The sequence below is a fragment of the Mus caroli genome, unplaced genomic scaffold (genome assembly GCF_978045245.1).
Source record: "Mus caroli unplaced genomic scaffold, Mus_caroli_1 scaffold_10, whole genome shotgun sequence".
NCBI classification, from domain to species: domain Eukaryota; kingdom Metazoa; phylum Chordata; class Mammalia; order Rodentia; family Muridae; genus Mus; species Mus caroli.
The window spans coordinates 43,614,704-43,634,745 of record NW_028227265.1 but is presented as its reverse complement, the minus strand read 5'-3'; the positions used below and the strand labels follow the sequence as shown (position 1 = coordinate 43,634,745).

The 20,042-nt window shown below is 39.9% G+C and overlaps 1 protein-coding gene across 6 annotated transcripts in view; it reads left to right on the top strand.

The window, feature by feature from the left end:
- Window positions 1-20,042, top strand: part of Phkb (phosphorylase kinase regulatory subunit beta) — a 204,791-nt gene that overhangs the window by 101,800 nt on the left and 82,949 nt on the right. For all 6 annotated transcript variants that reach the window (XM_021169806.3, XM_021169805.3, XM_029480583.2 and 3 more), the window contains one exon: window positions 17,527-17,621. In XM_021169806.3, the coding sequence (XP_021025465.1) occupies window positions 17,527-17,621 (95 nt within the window). The remainder of the gene's footprint in view (window positions 1-17,526; window positions 17,622-20,042) is intronic.

Here is a 20,042-nt window from a genome sequence, read left to right as displayed (position 1 = left end):
CAATGATATTTTATAAGCAGTTAACTGGAGTTAGTATTTTTACATGAGATTTATAGCAAAGTGAATCTTTAGAAACACTCTGACTTTCACTAGTTCAGGTCCGTTTTTAATCCTACTGAAATTTACTGAGGATGCTATGCTATGTGTATCCCTAAATGAATTTTATGCAACAGAGCTATTGCCTTTTATTGTAGTGATCAAGAAAGATAATATGTATTCTGTTTTCTGAATTCACAAAATGATTTTTTGAAAATGATTATTTTTTTACAATATATTCTTTTTCTTAGAAAATGAACTTCTAGAAAGTCATAGTTTCTATTTAATAAATTATAAATGTGTATTTTAAATCTCATGATATATTTTAAGATCTACTTGACTTGTCATCTGTAGTGATTTCAGCTCTTGTTTAAATTGGAAACTTTAACAACCATCAGGTAAGACTGTGCTATAGAGTACAGAGTACTTTTTAAGGTAGCTAATGAAGTAGTGGGTTTCTGTAAGGCTTTTTTATACTTCCTTGATTTTGGTTAAGCCTTCTCCTGATATTTTTATTTATTCTTTGACAGTTTCATACAATATGTAATTTATTTTGATCGTATTTACTTCCATTACTTTCTATTCTTCCCTCCCACTGTATCTAGAGCCCTTCTTCTTCCCTGCAAGTCCAGCTTCTTTCATGATTTCATTCTCTATGACCCACTGGGTTTAATCATGGTTGTTGATGTGGGGCTGGGCTCATTTCCTGATGCATAGGCAACTTTACAGTGGTTATATCACTCAAGAAAAATACCTGCCCCTTCCCTGCAGTTCTTAATTGCCAATAGCCCCTAGTCACCCCCCTCACTCCCACCCACATAGAAGTGTTGATAGGTCTGATCTTGCACTCAGTCTTGAGCAGGTCTTGTGGGTGTATCCACAGCTTATGTGCATTCTTGAGTGCAATGGCCATGTCATTTCCAAATGACATTTGAAATACTCCTCGCTGTCCCCCCACTCTTTCTGTCCTGCCTTGTACATATACCCTGAGCACTGAGGCGGCAGGCAGGTGAGTGATTGATAGAGATGTCTCTTTTATGAGTGAGTCACTTCTTTTGACTGGTTATAGGTCACTGTTTAACCACTGCCCACTACAGAAAGCAGCTTTGCTGACTAAGGTTGGGAGCAACACTAACCTATGGGTGTACATATAAGCACTATGAAGAGGGCATTGGCAGCATGCCCATTTACCAAGATAAGCTTAGTAGTAGGTTCTCTCTAGTCATGGTCTCTTCAAATAATAAAACCAACAAAGCACCAGCTCTCATAATGATTATATCGTGTCAAGTACAAGTAGAGTTTGTTGCTTTTTAGATGGAATTTCTCTGTGTAGCCCTGGCTAGCCTAGAATTCACTATTATAGACTAGGCTAATGTTGAACTCAAAGATCCTGCTTGCCTCTGCTTCTAGTGCTGAGTGAAAGGTGTGTGCCACTATGTCCAGCTCCAAAATCAGTTTTTAATTAAAGTCTAGTCTTACAGGATCATATCCAGTCACCATCACACATAGGAGAAGGTCTTCAGGACTCAGTCCTATGGTTGCAGTATTTGCCATTGGATACATATTTTTACATTTTCATGTCTATCCCCCTAGAAAAGCTGAATCCAAAGATTACCGAAAGTGTGACTCAGTCTTGACCAATCTTTAGTTATTCTATCATGGCTGTTTCATCACAAACTGCAAATTCCCATCCCCCAAACATCCTTGCCAAGCTGTCTATATTATTTGTCTATTATGAGGAACTGTCCCCACCTAATAGCTTTTCTTCTCTTGTCTTTAAGAAATAAGTTTTACTGTGTGCTCCTTTCAAATGTTGGCTATGTGGTATCTTTTCTTTAACTGTAAACACCTTGCGGGGAGGGTGCCTCTTGACCTCAACCTCTGCTCTAACACTGCTCACAGTGTCATGTCTGCCATTCCTCCAGCACACAGGATTCCTGAAGGAAGCCCCCAGTCATTGGTTCTTGACCAGGTTTATAACACTAAGCATGAATTCCATCCTGTAGATCAGGCCTCACATTAAGTCAGCAAGTTGTTTGTTACCCCCAATATAGCCATGCCTGTTTCTCTTAATACAGCTTACCTGGCATACTGGTAGTGTAAAACACAGGTAATACTGGGTAACCTGGTGATGACATTTTGCCCCACCTCCCCTGCCCTGGATAGCACCTCCCATTACTACCAAAGCTTGTGAGCAAGGAGGAAGTTTTCAGGTCAGTTCCAACGTTTTTTCTCTGTTAAATGACATGTGTGGTATCATTATCATTCATAATATGGTCTTTAGTAATAGTAATAGATGTCTTTAGTAATTTCTAGTGAGCAGCCAACAGCAATGGCAGTGGCCTATGGGAGCCTCTGGGACTACACTGACCAACTCATAAAATGGTTTCTCTCCTTGCACTGGGAATTTTGTTTAATAATTTGTGGATTATGGGAGCAGAATTACCCATCCATGAAAAGGTTTGATTGGTTTTTATTTGCTGATTTAGTTTGGCGTGTTCTTTTGAGACAGGATGTTACTTTGTAGCTCTGGCTAGCTTGGAACTTGCTATATAGATCATGCTGGCCTCAAACTCACAGAGCTCTGCCTACCTCTGCCTCTCAAATGGTGTTATTGTAGACATGTACCATACCCAGCCTCAGTTTTCCTTTTTAATTATATTTTTTACACAGCTTAGACAGTAAATAGGTTTCCATAAAGCTTTCTCATATATTCTTGGCTTGGATTAAGGTTCCCTCTTACCTCCATCTTGGCATAATCCTTTCCATGCCGTGTTCCTCCCCTATATCCTTATTGTGTATGTTCTATTACCTGCCCTCCTATGTCCTTCACCTTCACTCTCCCTTGCATCTTCTGACTTGCTGGCCTCTACAGACACCCAGATTGAACATACAAAACGTGAAAACTCAAAGCTAGTGTCTGCAGATGAAAGAACATGCAGTGTTTGTCTTTCTGGGCCTGGGCTACTCATATATATATACACACATATATAATTTTCACTGTGCATTCATCAGTTGTTGGGCATCTAGGTTGATTTGTTCAGAGTTATTGTAAATAGAACATCATGGAGTGTGGATGAGCAAGTATCTCTGTGGTGTGTAGAGTTCTTTGGATATATGCTCAGGAGTAGTGTAGATGTCACATGGTATTTCTCACTTTCTGAGGACCCCACACTGATGTCTATAGTGGTTGCACAGTTTACACTCCTCGGAACAGTGCATAGGATTACTCTTTCCACATCCTGGCCAGCTTCTGCTGTCTTTTGTTTTTGTAATGGTGGCCATTCTTCCTGGGGTGTCTACCAGGCTGCAGTTACCTGAGGTGTACCACAGGTATTATAAGCACATTGTTGTACAGATGAGTGGTTTTCTTAAAAAACCAAAACATTTTATTTAATTGCTACTAGGGCTAGACATTTTTCATTAAAACTATGAAAAAGTAGACATTTTGCTAATTTCTGTGACCTTATGAGAAGCACCTTGGAGGATGAGGGATTCACTTTGGCTCACGGACTTTCTGTTCATCATGGTGGGAGTAGTATCGTGGCCATGTGAGCTTGAAGCTGCATGCCCAAGTGGCACTGGGCCTGGTGTCTCACTGGCGCTCTCCTTTCCCCACCTTGTTCAGTACAGTATGGTGCCTACGGGATGGTGCCACCCACACTTAGGATAGGCCTTCGTCCAAATTAATCCCCTCTGGATATGCCCTCTCAGTCAAATGTATGCCCCAGTGCTCTCAGTATTTCCTAATCTGATCAAGTTGACAATAAAAACTAACTATTATGAATCTCAAGTGTATTAATTACTTAATTGTAATGTGAAGAAAGCTATATGCCTTGAACCTGGGCAGTGTTCCACAATAATCCATAATTCACTATAATTTCACAATTATTACCCTAAGTAATTCTCATTGCTTCTCTGGGAAAGCAACTTACCCAGAGTGACAGAATTTATAACTGAGGGTGTATTCCCAAGTCTGCAGAGTGCTTCTGATATCTGTAACCTTTGTGGTCTTGTTATGCTGAAAAAACAAACAAACAAACAAACATTCTGTATATGTAATAAGGCTAACTTGTATCTTGTTTTCATTTATACGCTGACTGTGAAAGACAGCTTGCCTTGTGGACCTGCCTCACATAGGTGCTGAGAACCAAACTATTCTGTTGTGAGAGTACTTTTAGATGCTGAGCCATTGCTAGTCACTGTTCACCAGTCTAGTTAAAAACATTAACTCGACAACCCTCTTCCGGTCAGAAAAGCACCGGGGCAGCTGGGGCACTGGGTCTACTGACACTCGCCAGCTACCCACAACACCCACCACAGGATCTTAAGACTTCTGGTGAGTGGAGCACAGCTTCTGCTCCAATCCAATTGCGCGGGACCTGAGACTGCATTAGTTAGGGAAGCAGAAACCGGCCTGAGTAGGGCCACAGGCCTCATCCGGCCGGATCAGCGCCGGGGTAGCGGGAGTGCAGGGTTGCCTGACACCCGCCAGCTACCCACGACCCCCACCGCAGGATTTTGGGACTGCTGGTGAGTGGAACACAGCTTCTGCTCCAGTCCAATCACGCGGGACCTGAGACTGCTCTGGTTGGGGAGAGAGAAATCCGGCCTACATAGGGCCACAACCCTCTTCCGGTCAGAAAAGCACCAGGGCAGCTGGGGCGCAGGGTCAGCTGACACTCGCCAGCTACCCACAACACCCGCCACAGGATCTTAAGACTTCTGGTGAGTGGAGCACAGCTTCTGCTCCAATCCAATTGCGCTGGACCTGAGACTGCATTAGTTAGGGAAGCAGAAACTGGCCTGAGTAGGGCCACAGGCCTCATCCGGCCGGATCAGCGCCGGGGTAGCGGGAGAGCAGGGTTGCCTGACACCCGCCAGCTACCCACGACCCCCCGCCGCAGGATTTTGGGACTGCTGGTGAGTGGAACACAGCTTCTGCTCCAATCTTTAAACAGTGACAACGATAACCACTAACCCCAGAGATTACCAGATGGCGAAAGGTAAACGTAATAATCTTACTAACAGAAACCAAGACCACTCACCATCATCAGAACCCAACACCCCCACTTCGCCCAGTCCAGGGCACCCCAACACACCGGAAAAGCTAGACACGGATTTAAAAGCATATCTCCTGATGATGATAGAGGACTTCAAGAAGGACTTTAATAACACACTTAAAGAAATGCAGGAGAACACTGCTAAACAGGCAGAAGACAATAAAGAGGAAGCACAAAAATCCCTTAAAGAATTGCAGGAGAACACTGCTAAAGAGTTACAAATCCTTAAAGAAAAACACGATAACATAATCAAACAGGTAGAAGTCCTTACAGAAAAACAGGAAAACACATCCAAACAGATGATGGAAATGAACAAAACCATACTAGACCTAAAAAGGGAAGTAGACACAATAAAGAAAACCCAAAATGAGGCAACACTGGAGATAGAAACCCTAGGAAAGAAATCTGGAACCATAGATACCAGCATCAGCAACAGAATACAAGAGATGGAAGAGAGAATCTCAGGTGCAGAAGATTGCATAGAGAACATCGGCACAACAATCAAGGAAAATGTAAAATGCAAAAAGATCCTAACTCAAAACATCCAAGAAATACAGGACACAATGAGAAGACCAAACCTACGGATAATAGGAGTGGAAGAGAATGAAGATTTTCAACTCAAAGGACCAGCAAACATCTTCAACAAAATTATAGAAGAAAACTTCCCAAATCTAAAGAAAGAGATGCCCATGAACATACAAGAAGCCTACAGAACTCCAAATAGACTGGACCAGAAAAGAAATACCTCCCGACACATTATAATCAGAACAACAAATGCTCTAAATAAAGATAGAATACTAAAAGCAGTAAGAGAAAAAGGCCAAGTAACATATAAAGGCAAGCCTATCAGAATTACACCAGATTTTTCACCAGAGACTATGAAAGCCAGAAGATCCTGGACGGATATTATACAGACACTAAAAGAACACAAATTCCAGCCCAGGCTACTATACCCAGCCAAACTCTCAATTAACATAGATGGAGAAACCAAAGTATTCCACGACAAAACCAAATTCACACATTATCTCTCCACGAATCCAGCCCTTCAAAGGATAATAACAGAAAAAAACCAATACAAGGACAGGAACCACGCCCTAGAAACAACAAGAAGGTAATCCCTCAACAAACCTAAAAGAAGACAGCCACAAGAACAAAATGCCAACTTTAACAACAATAATAACAGGAAACAACAATTACTTTTCCTTAATATCTCTTAATATCAATGGACTCAACTCCCCGATAAAAAGACATAGACTAACAAACTGGCTACACAAACAAGACCCAACATTTTGCTGCTTACAGGAAACTCATCTCAGAGAAAAGGATAGACACTACCTCAGAATGAAAGGCTGGAAAACAATTTTCCAAGCAAATGGCATGAAGAAACAAGCTGGAGTAGCCATTCTAATATCTGATAAGATTGACTTCCAACCCAAAGTCATTAAAAAAGACAGGGAGGGACACTTCATACTCATCAAAGGTAAAATCCTCCAAGAGGAACTATCAATCCTGAATATCTATGCTCCAAATACAAAGGCAGCCACATTCATTAAAGAAACTTTAGTAAATCTCAAAGCACACATTGCACCTCATACAATAATAGTGGGAGACTTCAACACACCACTTTCACCAATGGACAGATCATGGAAACAGAAACTAAACAGGGACACAGTGAAACTAAGAGAAATTATGAATCAAATGGATCTGGCAGATATCTACAGAACATTCTATCCTAAAACAAAAGGATATACCTTCTTCTCAGCACCTCATGGTACCTTCTCCAAAATTGACCACATAATTGGTCACAAAGCAGGCCTCAACAGGTACAAAAATATTGAAATTGTCCCATGCATCCTATCAGATCACCATTGACTAAGGCTGATCTTCAAAAACAAAATAAATAATAGAAAGCCAACCTTCACGTGGAAACTGAACAACACTCTTCTCAATGATACCTTGGTCAAGGAAGGAATAAAGAAAGAAATTAAGGACTTTTTAGAGTTCAATGAAAATGAAGCCACAACATACCCAAACTTATGGGACGCAATGAAAGCATTTCTAAGAGGAAAACTCATAGCTCTGAGTGCCTCCAAAAGGAAACTAGAGAGAGCACACATTAGCAGCTTGACAACACACCTAAAAGCACTAGAACAAAAGGAAGCAAATTCACCCAAGAGGAGTAGACGGCAGGAAATAATCAAACTCAGGGGTGAAATCAACCAAGTGGAAACAAGAAAAACTATTCAAAGAATCAACCAATCAAGGAGCTGGTTCTTTGAGAAAATCAACAAGATAGATAAACCCTTAGCCAGACTCACTAGAGGGCACAGGGAAAGCATCCTAATTAACAAAATCAGAAATGAAAAAGGAGACATAACAACAGATCCTGAAGACATCCAAAACACCATCAGATCCTTCTACCAAAGGCTGTACTCAACAAAACTGGAGAACCTGGATGAAATGGAGAAGTTCCTAGACAGATACCAGGTACCAAAGTTGAATCAAGATCAGGTTAATGATCTAAACAGCCCTATATCCCCCAAAGAAATAGAAGCAGTCATTAATAGTCTCCCAACTAAAAAAAGCCCAGGACCAGATGGGTTTAGTGCAGAGTTCTATCAGACCTTCAAAGAAGATATAATCCCAGTTCTTCACAACCTATTCCACAAAATAGAAACAGAAGGTACTCTACCCAACTCATTCTATGAAGCCACAATTACTCTGATACCTAAACCACAAAAAGACCCAACAAAGATAGAAAACTTCAGACCAATATCCCTTATGAATATTGATGCAAAAATCCTCAATAAAGTTCTTGCTAACCGAATCCAAGAACACATCAAAACAATCATCCATCCTGACCAAGTAGGCTTCATCCCAGGGATGCAGGGATGGTTCAATATACGGAAATCCATCAACGTAATCCAGTATATAAACAAACTCAAAGACAAAAACCACATGGTCATCTCGTTAGATGCGGAAAAAGCATTTGACAAGATCCAACACCCATTCATGATAAAAGTCTTGGAAAGATCAGGAATTCAAGGCCCATACCTAAACATGATAAAAGCAATCTACAGCAAACCAGTAGCCAACATCAAAGTAAATGGTCAGAAGCTTGAAGCAATCCCTCTAAAATCAGGGACTAGACAAGGCTGTCCACTTTCTCCATACCTATTCAACATTGTACTTGAAGTCCTAGCCAGAGCAATTCGACAACAAAAGGAGATCAAAGGGATACAAATTGGAAAAGATGAAGTCAAAATATCACTTTTTGCAGATGATATGATAGTATATATAAGTGACCCTAAAAATTCCACCAGAGAACTCCTAAGCCTGATAAACAGCTTCGGTGAAGTAGCTGGATATAAAATTAACTCAAACAAATCAATGGCCTTTCTCTACACAAAGAATAAACAGGCTGAGAAAGAAATTAGGGAAACAACACCCTTCTCAATAGTCACAAATAATATAAAATATCTTGGCGTGACTCTAACTAAGGAAGTGAAAGATCTGTATAATAAAAACTTCAAGTCTCTGAAGAAAGAAATTATAGAAGATCTCAGAAGATGGAAAGATCTCCCATGCTCATGGATTGGCAGGATCAACATTGTAAAAATGGCTATCTTGCCAAAAGCAATCTACAGATTCAATGCAATCCCCATCAAAATTCCAACTCAATTCTTCAACGAATTAGAAAGTGCAATCTGCAAATTCATCTGGAATAACAAAAAACCTAGGATAGCAAAAACTCTTCTCAAGGATAAAAGAACCTCTGGTGGAATCACCATGCCGGACCTAAAGCTCTACTACAGAGCAATTGTGATAAAAACTGCATGGTACTGGTATAGTGACAGACAAATAGACCAATGGAATAGAATTGAAGACCCAGAAATGAACCCACACACCTATGGTCACTTGATCTTCGACAAGGGAGCTAAAAACATCCAGTGGAAGAAAGACAGCATTTTCAACAAATGGTGCTGGCACAACTGGTTGTTAACATGTAGAAGAATGTGAATCGATCCATTCCTATCTTTTTGTACTAAGGTCAAGTCTAAGTGGATCAAGGAACTTCACATAAAACCAGAGACACTGAAACTTATAGAGGAGAAAGTGGGGAAAAGCCTTGAAGATATGGGCACAGGGGAAAAATTCCTGAATAGAACAGTAATGGCTTGTGCTGTAAGATCGAGAATTGACAAGTGGGACCTCATGAAACTACAAAGCTTCTGCAAGGCTAAAGACACCATCAATAAGACAAAAAATCCACCAACAGATTGGGAAAGGATCTTCACCTATCCTAAATCAGATAAGGGACTAATATCCAATATATATAAAGAACTCAAGAAGGTGGACTCCAGAAAGTCAAATAACCCCATTAAAAATGGGGCTCAGAACTGAACAAAGAATTCTCACCTGAGGAATACCGAATGGCAGAGAAACACCTGAAAAAATGTTCAACATCCTTAATCATCAGGGAAATGCAAATCAAAACAACCCTGAGATTCCACCTCACACCAGTCAGAATGGCTAAGATCAAAAATTCAGGTGACAGCAGATGCTGGCGAGGATGTGGAGAAAGAGGAACACTCCTCCATTGTTGGTGGGATTGCAAGCTTGTACAACCACTCTGGAAATCAGTCTGGCGGTTCCTCAGAAAATTGGACATAGTACTACCGGAGGATCCAGCAATACCTCTCCTGGGCATATATCCAGAAGATGTCCCAACCGGTAAAAAGGACACATGCTCCACTATGTTCATAGCAGCCCTATTTATAATAGCCAGAAGCTGGAAAGAACCCAGATGTCCCTCAACAGAGGAATGGATACAGAAATTATGGTACATTTACACAATGGAGTACTACTCAGCTATTAAAAAGAATGAATTTATGAAATTCCTAGCCAAACGGATGGACCTGGAGGGCATCATCTTGTGTGAAGTAACACAATCACAAAGGAACTCACACAATATGTATTCACTGATAAGTGGATATTAGCCCAAAACTTAGGATACCCAAGATATAAGATACAATTTGCTAAACGAATGAAACTCAAGAAGAATGAAGACCAAAGTGTGGACACTGTGCCCCTTCTTAGAATTGGGAACAAAACACCCATGGAAGGAGTTACAGAGACAAAGTTTGGAGCTGTGATGAAAGGATGGACCATATAGAGACTGCCGTATCCAGGGATCCATCCCATAATCAGCTTCTAAACGCTGACACCATTGCATACACTAGCAAGATTTTGCTGAAAGGACCCAAATATAGCTATCTCTTGTGAGAAGATGCCGGGGCCTAGCAAACACAGGAGTGGATGTTCACAGTCAGCTATTGGATGTATCACAGGGCTCCCAATGGAGAAGCTAGAGAAAGTACCCAAGGAGCTAAAGGGATCTGCAACCCTATTGTTGGAACAACATGATGTACTAACCAGAACCCCGGAGCTCTTGTCTCTAGCTGCATATGTATCGAAAGATGGCCTAGTCGGCCATCAATGGAAAGAGAGGCCCATTGGACTTGCAAACTTTATATGCCCCAATATAGGGGAATGCCAGGGCCAAAAGAATGGGAATGGGTGGGTAGGGAAGTGGGGGGCGCTATGGGGGACTTTTGGGATAGCATTGGAAATGTAATTGAGGAAAATATGTAATAAAAATATTAAAAATCAAAAAAAAAAAAAAAGAATAGTCAGTCAAAGATGGTGCCCTAGTCATGTGCATTTTTAAAATTTGTTCTCTCCAGGAAGCGGGAGTGTGTGGGTTGGGGAGCAGGGTGGGGAAGGGTATAGGGGGATGGCATTTGAAATGTAAATGAAGAAAATATCTAATAAAAATATCAAAAATATCAAAATAAAAAAAAAACATTAACTCGAAAAACCAAAAAAAAAAAAAAAAGATTCCATTTTGGTATAATAGTGTTACCAAGGAAATTAGGATCCCTTTTGCGGTTCTTATCAATGAAAGAAATGAAGAACTTACTCAGAAGAAAATTTGAGGGTAATTTTATTAGGGTTAGGAAAAACAGACAGTAGGCCATAGAAGGGGATTGGAGACTTGGGGAGAAGACCCTGTGCTCTGAGTTATGCTGTTATGTTCAGCAACAGAGGGTCAGCAAGCAGCCCCATGGCAGCCTATCCGCTGAATGTCAAGGATGAAAGGAACTTTGGTGGTGGAAGGGAGGACAGAGAGGAAGATGGGCTGAGGGATAGCCCAAAGTGTTGGATGAAACATGCCTAGGCTTTGGTCAGCCTCAGAGTGAGAGATAGAAGAAGGAAAAGATAGACTTCCTACTGTCTACTGAGACAACCAGGTTGACTCAGTAGAGCTACATAGGTGTTCCACAGGAGACTGTACCAAGGGCCTGCTTGTGGAGACCAGATGTCCACCTTGGGTGCCAGTGCCCAGGAGTCTTCCACCTTGGTTTTTGTTGTTTTGTTTTGTTTTGAGATATTGTCCTTCATAGGTCTGGTGTAGGAGAATCAGACTGGAATGGCAGTTTTCAAACTCCAGGTATCTTTCTGTCCCTGCCTTACCAGCATTGGGATTGCAAGCACATGCTACCGTGCCGGGCTTTTTAAATATTGATTCCAGGGATCAAACCGAAGTCCCCATGCCTGCATGGGAAGCTCTTTTCTAGCCTCTGTTGTATATCTTAAAACTTTTTGTTTTGCATTTTGATACTTAAAACTAATTGAGGTAATATTCAAGGTATATTTTACAAACTCTTTTTTGCTTGCAAAATGCAAACAATAGTTTAACCTTTATATTTTAAGGGCTTTGTGTTTTGGACCTTGTTAGGTCCAAAGCAGGCTTCCTAAATGGCAGTGCTACTGACAATGTCCTAAATGACAATCTGGGCTCAGCTTAGGCTAGACTTTGACCAGGTAAGCAGAAGAAATGAGAAACAAAACTCAGCATTCCTCAGATATCTTGTGAAGCCAGTTTCTGTTTATCATGAAAAAGAATAAAAAACAAAAAACCATTACTTCCCTTTCCACCACCTATAGCTAGCTAATTCTGGCAATGGGCATCTAGTTTCTGATTAACCCAAAGGAGTTGACTTCAGTTCAGAATCCCCATGCTGGCCACTAGGCTGCTCTGGTCCACACTCTCTTTCCCTGCTCTTGATCCCAAGTGGTTCAGGCTCATGCACACCACCTCACACCACTATACCATCAGCAGCACCCCATCACCATAAACCTGACAATGCTTTTCCCAACAGTTGCTACTCTCTGCCCCAGCCCGCCCCTAGACAGCGCCAGCGGTTTGATTACCAAATCACCTCTCTTTCTGTTCACCAAGTGGTCTAGGACAGCAGTTTACTGCATCCTCACAATCTTATCCTGGAAATACTTGATTCTTTGAGGATGGGCACTGTGTTGTTATTGTAGAAAGCCATTCCTCTTTTGTCTGTTGTTCATTGTAATGCTAAATATTCAGTCATTGACCATTTACCTTTTCTTCATGCTCATCTCTGTTCATGAGAAAATGTATGCCATTAAACTGGCACACTAAGGACCCGTACCTTTGTTTCCTGAGGGACAAAAATCATGATTTTGTGTGTGTGTGTGTTGTCATTGATCCTCTAAGGATATTTGTCACTCTTACCACTATGGAAATTAATGCAATGACAACAGTTAGGGTTTTAATGCATGCTAATGCCACCAGTTTGTTTTGTTTAGTGAGTCAGTCTAGGGAGGTTCTACTTTTGGGAGTAAAGGCACTGTGCCAGGTACTGGGGATGTAGGCATGAGGAAAAAGTACACAGCCTGTGGTATTCTGGATGCACATTGTATAAATTAGAATGCACAGATACACATAGCAGTATCAGTAGTTCCTGAAAAAAATGCAAATAATTCTCTCAAGGACTTGACTAACCGGATGATTTATTATCTATTTTAGTAGATTAGCATTTAAGTTTCCTAAGGATATAGCTTTTCTTAATTGATCTGTCATCATTTAGAAATAAAAAATAAAAGAATTTCATTTCTGTATAATAACAACGAATATTATATAGTACTTGTCAGTTGTGGAGCGTTTTTTTACTTAGTGATGATATTAATGAACTAAGCAAATGGTTTGCTCTTTTAGAAGATCAATATACAGATCAACCCTGCATCATAACCCAAACTGAAATCAATAAAACCTTAACATGTAAATGTCTGCTGCAATGAAGCTTGTGTTTGGTTTTGATTTTGAAAACAATTTTTTTCTAAATAAAAGTGCATCTGCTATATGTTAGCTATGAGCAATTGGCTTAGGTATTTATGTTCTGTAGAATGAACAGGTTGTTAGAATTAATAGATCTCAGTGTTCAGATAACACTAAGAACTTAGTACTCATCTTTTAAGGGTTCTTACCCTTGCTGTTGTTTCTGCTGTTAGGAGTATTTTCATATTATTATTAAGAATTTCCAGGAGTTACTGAAATATCCTTTGGTGATTTTGTTTCTTGGACAACATTACAGTCGTGCTTGGGAGTTATCACAAAATAGAACTATAATAGAAAAATATTTCCAAAGCTTCAGAGCATTTTACCATCATTACCTCCCTGGTCTGTTTTTCAGAAGTATTCATTAACTAAAAGTGCAGTACCTAAAGCATTGTGGAAAATGAAATGTCCTTTTAAAAAATAAAATAAAATAAATCAAGGATCTGTGGATATAAACACATCGATAGCAAACTCAGCAGGTGTTGTTTTTATATGATCACAGTAGAACTAAAGATGAAAAATTTAATGCACATATTCTATAGGCTGAGTGTAATATAGCCTGTGCCTATGCATTTTAGTAGAAGTTAATTTCTTTTTTTTTTTTTTTTTTTTTCGAGACAGGGTTTCTCTGTGTAGCTCTGGCTGTCCTGGAACTCACTTTGTAGACCAGGCTGGCCTCGAACTCAGAAATTCACCTGCCTCTGCCTCCCAAGTGCTGGGATTAAGGGCGTGTGCCACCACCGCCCGACTTTAATTTCATTTTTAAAAGTTAACTAATCATGTATAGGTGTGTGGACATAAGAAAGATAATGTGCACATGTAAACATGTAAGATAATATGCAAATATAAACATGTATGATACACAACTGTAAAGAGACAAGATAGTGTGCAAATGTAAGCATGTCTGTACTGGAGGTTGTGCTCACTACAAACTTGCATAGTATCTTCCAACCTGAATTCCAAGAAGTTATGCAGAATCTCATTTCAGGAGTGTTTACCTGTTGCAACCTCGCTCCAACACAGTGCCTCCAAGCTCATGCAGAAGCCTAGCTACAGTGTGCCTCAGTGATGGTGGCCATCATCCAGGTGTGCTTTATAAAACACCAGAGGAACACTGACTGACTATGGCCTTCTTCCCGTATGCCTGACCCTGACCCTTCCATCTAGACCCTGACTCCCTTACTGCCTAGATCTTATCACAAGTTCCCCCAAGGACTCCACATGGAAGGGGCTTCCAGGTGCACTGTGATTGAGGCTGGCGATGCCTGCTCACTGGTACTTTTTGGAAATGCCATTTCCTAGCATCGTTCTAGAGTTTTATTATCCGGTAAATGTCTGTGTGACAGTATGGGACAGAAGTGCTTCTTCCCATGGTAACATGAGCATGTTTTAGAATACCTTTGTTGCTGTATAATTCTTGTGCTGTGCATTTTACCTACTGGGATCTTAGTTGTTTTAGTTTATTCCCAGAGTTGTTTGTTCGTCATCATGTTCCGTTTCAAAACATTTTCATCACATACTTTTCTCCAACCACTGACCTGCTAGCCAGACCCACCTGTACTTGGCCATCACAAATCTCCTGAACATCCCATAAGCTCAGTCACGTATAATATGTCCTTTTATGTCTGACTTCTCCAGCTTAGCATATTGTTTTCAAGACTCATCTATTTTGAATCCTGTATCAGAATTTTATTCTCTTTTATGGCAGAGAACATCCCTTTATATAAATACAACCTCATTTAATTAATTGATTGAATAATAATTTGAATTTTTGAAATTTCATCTTACATTATGACTGGTGTTATCCTTTTACACACAGCAGACCACATACAGTGCTGTAGTCTGACCTTAGGATAAGCCATCATGTCTTGGCCCACCTCATCTGTTGTTTGTTTTGGGAGACGGGGTCTTGTTATATTAGCCCTGGCTAGCCTGGAACTTGTGTGCTACCAGGTGGGCCTTAAACTCAACAAAGACTTCTCTCTGCCTCTGCCTGGGCCCCAGCCCGGCCCTGCTGGGATTAAAGGTGTGGCCACCAGTCACAGCTCTTCTGCTTCAACATTTGGGTTGTTTCCATTTGGAAACTATCACAAATAATGTTACTTGTAACTTTCACATATAAATTATTTGACATTTTTCATTCCTATGAGATGTATATGTAGTAAAGGGTATTAGTCATAAGCTAGCTTTTATGTCTTCACATGTTGAGCAACTTTTCTAGATTCTTTCCAACCCAATGGCGTGCTTTTGCTTTCCTGCCAACAATTTCTGAGGTTCTACATTCTCTACATCCTTACCAAGTTTTGTTCTTAACTATTTTAAATTGTTATCAATATTATATCTATCCTGATAGGAGTGAATTGGTATCTCATTTGGGTATTTTTTAACATTCTCCAAATTATTAATGTTGTGAAGCAATTTTTCGTATGTTTATTGGTAGTTTCTTTGGAAGAATTCAGTTATGTGGCTACTTTTAAGTTGAAGTTTTGTCATTGTTGACTTATAAGAGTTCATTATATATTCTAAATATAGGTCACCTTAGGAACACAATTTGATATTATTTTCTACCATTCACTGGGCTATCACTTCACTTTATCAGTAGTGTTTTTTGAAGAATAAAAGGATAAAACATTTATGAAATGTAAGTCAACAGAACTTACTTCTAACAGGCTTACAGTTTAGCACTTACATGTGGCTTTTTATTTTACTTTGTATATGTAGTCTCTCCCTGAGTTTCAAAAATGTCTAGGGGACAACATATACAAACAAGAATTTTATATTGATATGTTGTAATATAATAATTGTTATTTTGTAATTAAACTGTCTTTGCATTTGGTAAATCCTATGTGATCTTGGTATATAATTCCTTTTATATGTTAATTCCTAACATTTTGTTAAGAGTTTGTGTGTAGCACTTGGAGGCAGAGGCAGGCAGATCTCTGTAATTTCAAGGCCAGCCTAGTGTACAGAGTGAGTTCTAGGACAGCCAAGCCTACACAGAGAAACCTTTTTCGCAAAAAAAAAAAAAAAAAAAAAAAAAAAGATTTTATGCGTGTATATTCATAGGAATTTTGGGTTTATAGTTTCCTTATAACTTGGCAATTGTGAACTAGAAAATGTTTACCCTTTTATCTGTGCAAAAGTTTGTGAACAATGATTTTACTTCCTCTTTTAACTATTTGTTTAACATCACCAATGAAACCTTAAACTGGTCGTTTTTGTACATGTATGAGTGTGTATGTGCAGGTGTGTGTACACATGTGTGTGTGCATGTGTTTGTGTGTCTGAGTGTGTGTGTTTCATATGTGTGTATAAAGTAGGATGTGTATGAATGTGTGTGAGAGTTTAAAGCCTCAGTCCCTTTACTTTTTATAAATGTGCTCAGTTCTTTCTGTGTGTTCTTCTTGAGCTCCTTTCCAGAGTTTGTGTCTTTCCAGGATTTGCAACCCAGGTTGCCTAATTGTTCTCTGATCACACTTAGGTCGGACATAGTGCTCCCACCTAAGTCTCTGGATGTTTTCTGTCACTCTTTGTTCTTATTTGTATCTTCAGATCAATTTAGCCATTCATCAGTGTGTTCTTTTAGCTTTTCATAAGCCTGGCTTTGATTTAATATTCTCTATTGATTTTTTTGCCTTTTAGTTCATTAATTTCAACCTTTATCATTTCCATTCTTCTTTTATTTAATCTTCTCCTGAAATTTCTGTCTGCAGATAGGAACTAGGGTATTGCTTTTATATTTGGCTCTATTTAATATGTACACAATTGGTGATGATGTCCCCATGAGCGGTGCTCCTTCTGCATCCTCTACCTCTTGTTTGGGCCCGAGTGGCTTTGGGAGTAGAACCGTGTGTATGCTAGCAAAAGCTCTATAGCCTGGCCCTAGAAGGACTTTCTCATTTTGCTTTGATTTTTCCACTTGGCCATTGGTTATTTATGAGGAGGTCACTGAATTTCCTTATGTTCATTGATTTGTGAATTTCTTTTGTCACTAGCTTCTTGTTTTATTTCATTGTAGTGAAGGAATATACTTTCTACTGTTTCAATCCTTGCATTTATCTTCTGCCCTACCATATCTTGTTTCTCAGAGAATGTGCTGGGAGAAGAATGGATACCTTTCTCTTGTTGAGTGGAACGGCTCACAGAGTTGTTTGTGTTTGATGTGTTCTGCTCTATTGATGATGTCCCTTGATTTCTTTTTTCTTTTTTCAGCTGATGAGCTAATCAGCCCTAAAGACATTGACCCTGTCCAGCGCTTTGTCCCACTTCAGGATCAACGTAACGTGAGCATGAGATACTCAAATCAGGTAAAGAGATACTTTTATTTTTAATTTAGATTTAGCCAAAGGCATTTAAAAGTTCATTAAAGGAGAATTTTATTCACAGTGTGTTTTTTCTGGCTTCTTCTGTGGAAAAGACTTCTTTTTACTTAAGATTAAGTTGTGATAAAGGACTATTTGTAGATAAGGGATTAGAAACGTGTCTTCCGGATAAATGCTTCCAGAATCAGGTGATTTCTGATGCCATGGATACCGTGCAGGTGGTTTGCAGGAGGACAGATGACATGTTATAGAAGGGATTAGGAGGTCATGGTTAAGAGCCCTGTGTCTTCCTGACAGGCCTGTATAACTGGAGAGAGATGTTCTTAGCACACTGTGACATGATCCGGGAGGGAATGGTTTTTAAATTCTTATGTTTACTAGCTATGGCTTTAGACTGTGTTGTGTCAACACACTCTAAAGTGTTTGCAGTATCAGCAAGATTGATGTTGACTTGAGCAAACCCTCAACTATTAAATGATACCAGTAATGAGGACTGTTAAAATGAAAATGTTGTCGATCGTGGAACCTGCCTGAGGAGAAAGGAAATGAGCCCGTGTGTGCCTGGGTTTCCAAGCAGTTAGACTGCATTTAATAAAAGTGACATCAGCACATACAGTTGATATGCTTGCAAATCCAAACTCTTCCTTTATTTTAAAAAATGCACACATGCACCCACATGCATACACACATAAAAAATGAATGAATGAATATTAAAGTTTTAAAAAGAACAAAAATTCTATGTGTTAATATGCAATAAGAAAATTTTAGTGGCCTATTAGCCTCTGTAAGATAAGGATATGGCCTTTATCTTAGGCCAGTGTGTTATGTCAATATGTACTTGTACCCATGGAGGTGTTCAGGTTAACTTAAGAAATATAAAATGAGGAGTCTATTTAATTCTATATTACTCAACTCCAGGACTCAGCTATGTTCACACTATATGTTCATTCACACTGTCATTTACACGGTATTTTATGTGCTTAACCTAGTTCTCTAGGGTCCTAGAGGATATATTAAACCTTTTCTCAAGTTGAAGTATAGGAGCAGAAGAAAGAGCTACAAAGTATGTCATAGCTATGTGGCTAACAAAATTACTCATTTTTCCTGCTTGACATATGCAAGGCAGTTTGTAGGCTATCTGTGATTCATAGGACTCAATATACTTGCAGCTCTTTCCTACTCTAGAAAGTCTATTTGGAGCATAGTACGGTAAGAGTAAACTGTAGAGAGAATCTCCTGCTAACTGTTCATATGTATGGCAAGCCTTCTAGAATCAGCCAATTCTTAGCTAAGAGAAGTGCTCTGGGCAGAATACTGGGTTCGTCTCCAGCAGCATGAGCAGGGTATACCTGCACAGCCCTAAACAGAGTCTCTGAGAGGGAGGGTGAGGATCCCCAACAGAAAACTGCTGGGAACTGGGATTGCCCTCTCCCCAGCAGCCTGGCTGTAAAATAAGGTCCTCTTGCTGCTTTCTCAGCCATTGAACATGCTTGACATGCCTAAAACCATTGTTATAGCTGAGCACAATGAGCTGGTGAAATATAAGCAAGAAATAACACCCAATATGCAGCCCTTTCTTTGGCTGAAGTGTTGGCATTGTAGCTGGGCAGTGACTGGCCATGTTGAACTTTGTGAGTGAAGGGTCTCTTGGGGATCGACCAAGTGCTCTACATTCTGCCAGATGTTGCAAAAGCTAACAGAGTACTTTAATGCCAATGATGCATAAAAGGAGAAATCTACCTTTCAAGGAAGTTGTGTCAGAAGACCTCAGATCCACCTCTGGCCTTCATGGGTCACTAGAGGCCACAGAACTTGGAAACTTGCTAAACAAACTGTAGCCAGTTTTTTGTTGTTGTTGTTTTTTTTTTTTTTTTTGGTTCTTTTGTGGGTTCTTGTTCTTCCACCCTTCTCTACCGTTTTCTTCCATCCTTTCAACCCCCTAACACTAGATAAGAGAGAAAAAAGGATAGAGGGGGAAGGAAAGCGATCTCTGAATAAAGTCAGGGGTCAGAAAGAGGATAACATTATGGTTAGACTACTTCCTGCTGACTACAGACTTCCAAGTTCCTTGGGGCAAGTTTGATCTTGCTGTCAGGGTATCCAGTTTCTTTTTGTTGTTTCTTCTTTGCTTAGGACTGACTGCAACTAACAACAATCAACAAACAAACAACAACACCCCAACCTGCCTCTCAGAGCCCTAGCATTTATATACCCTTTGAAAAGTGCACAGCGTTCCAAACATCACACAACCACAGAAACTATCTGCACCTGGTAAAATCACGCCCCTACTAGAGCACAAGGCAAATCATAGTCAGCTGGTGCTGACAGTCCAAAACAGCTCCATATGCCCACACCTGGGATCAAAATGAAAACATATCCCCATAATATTTCTGTGTCTTTTAAAGA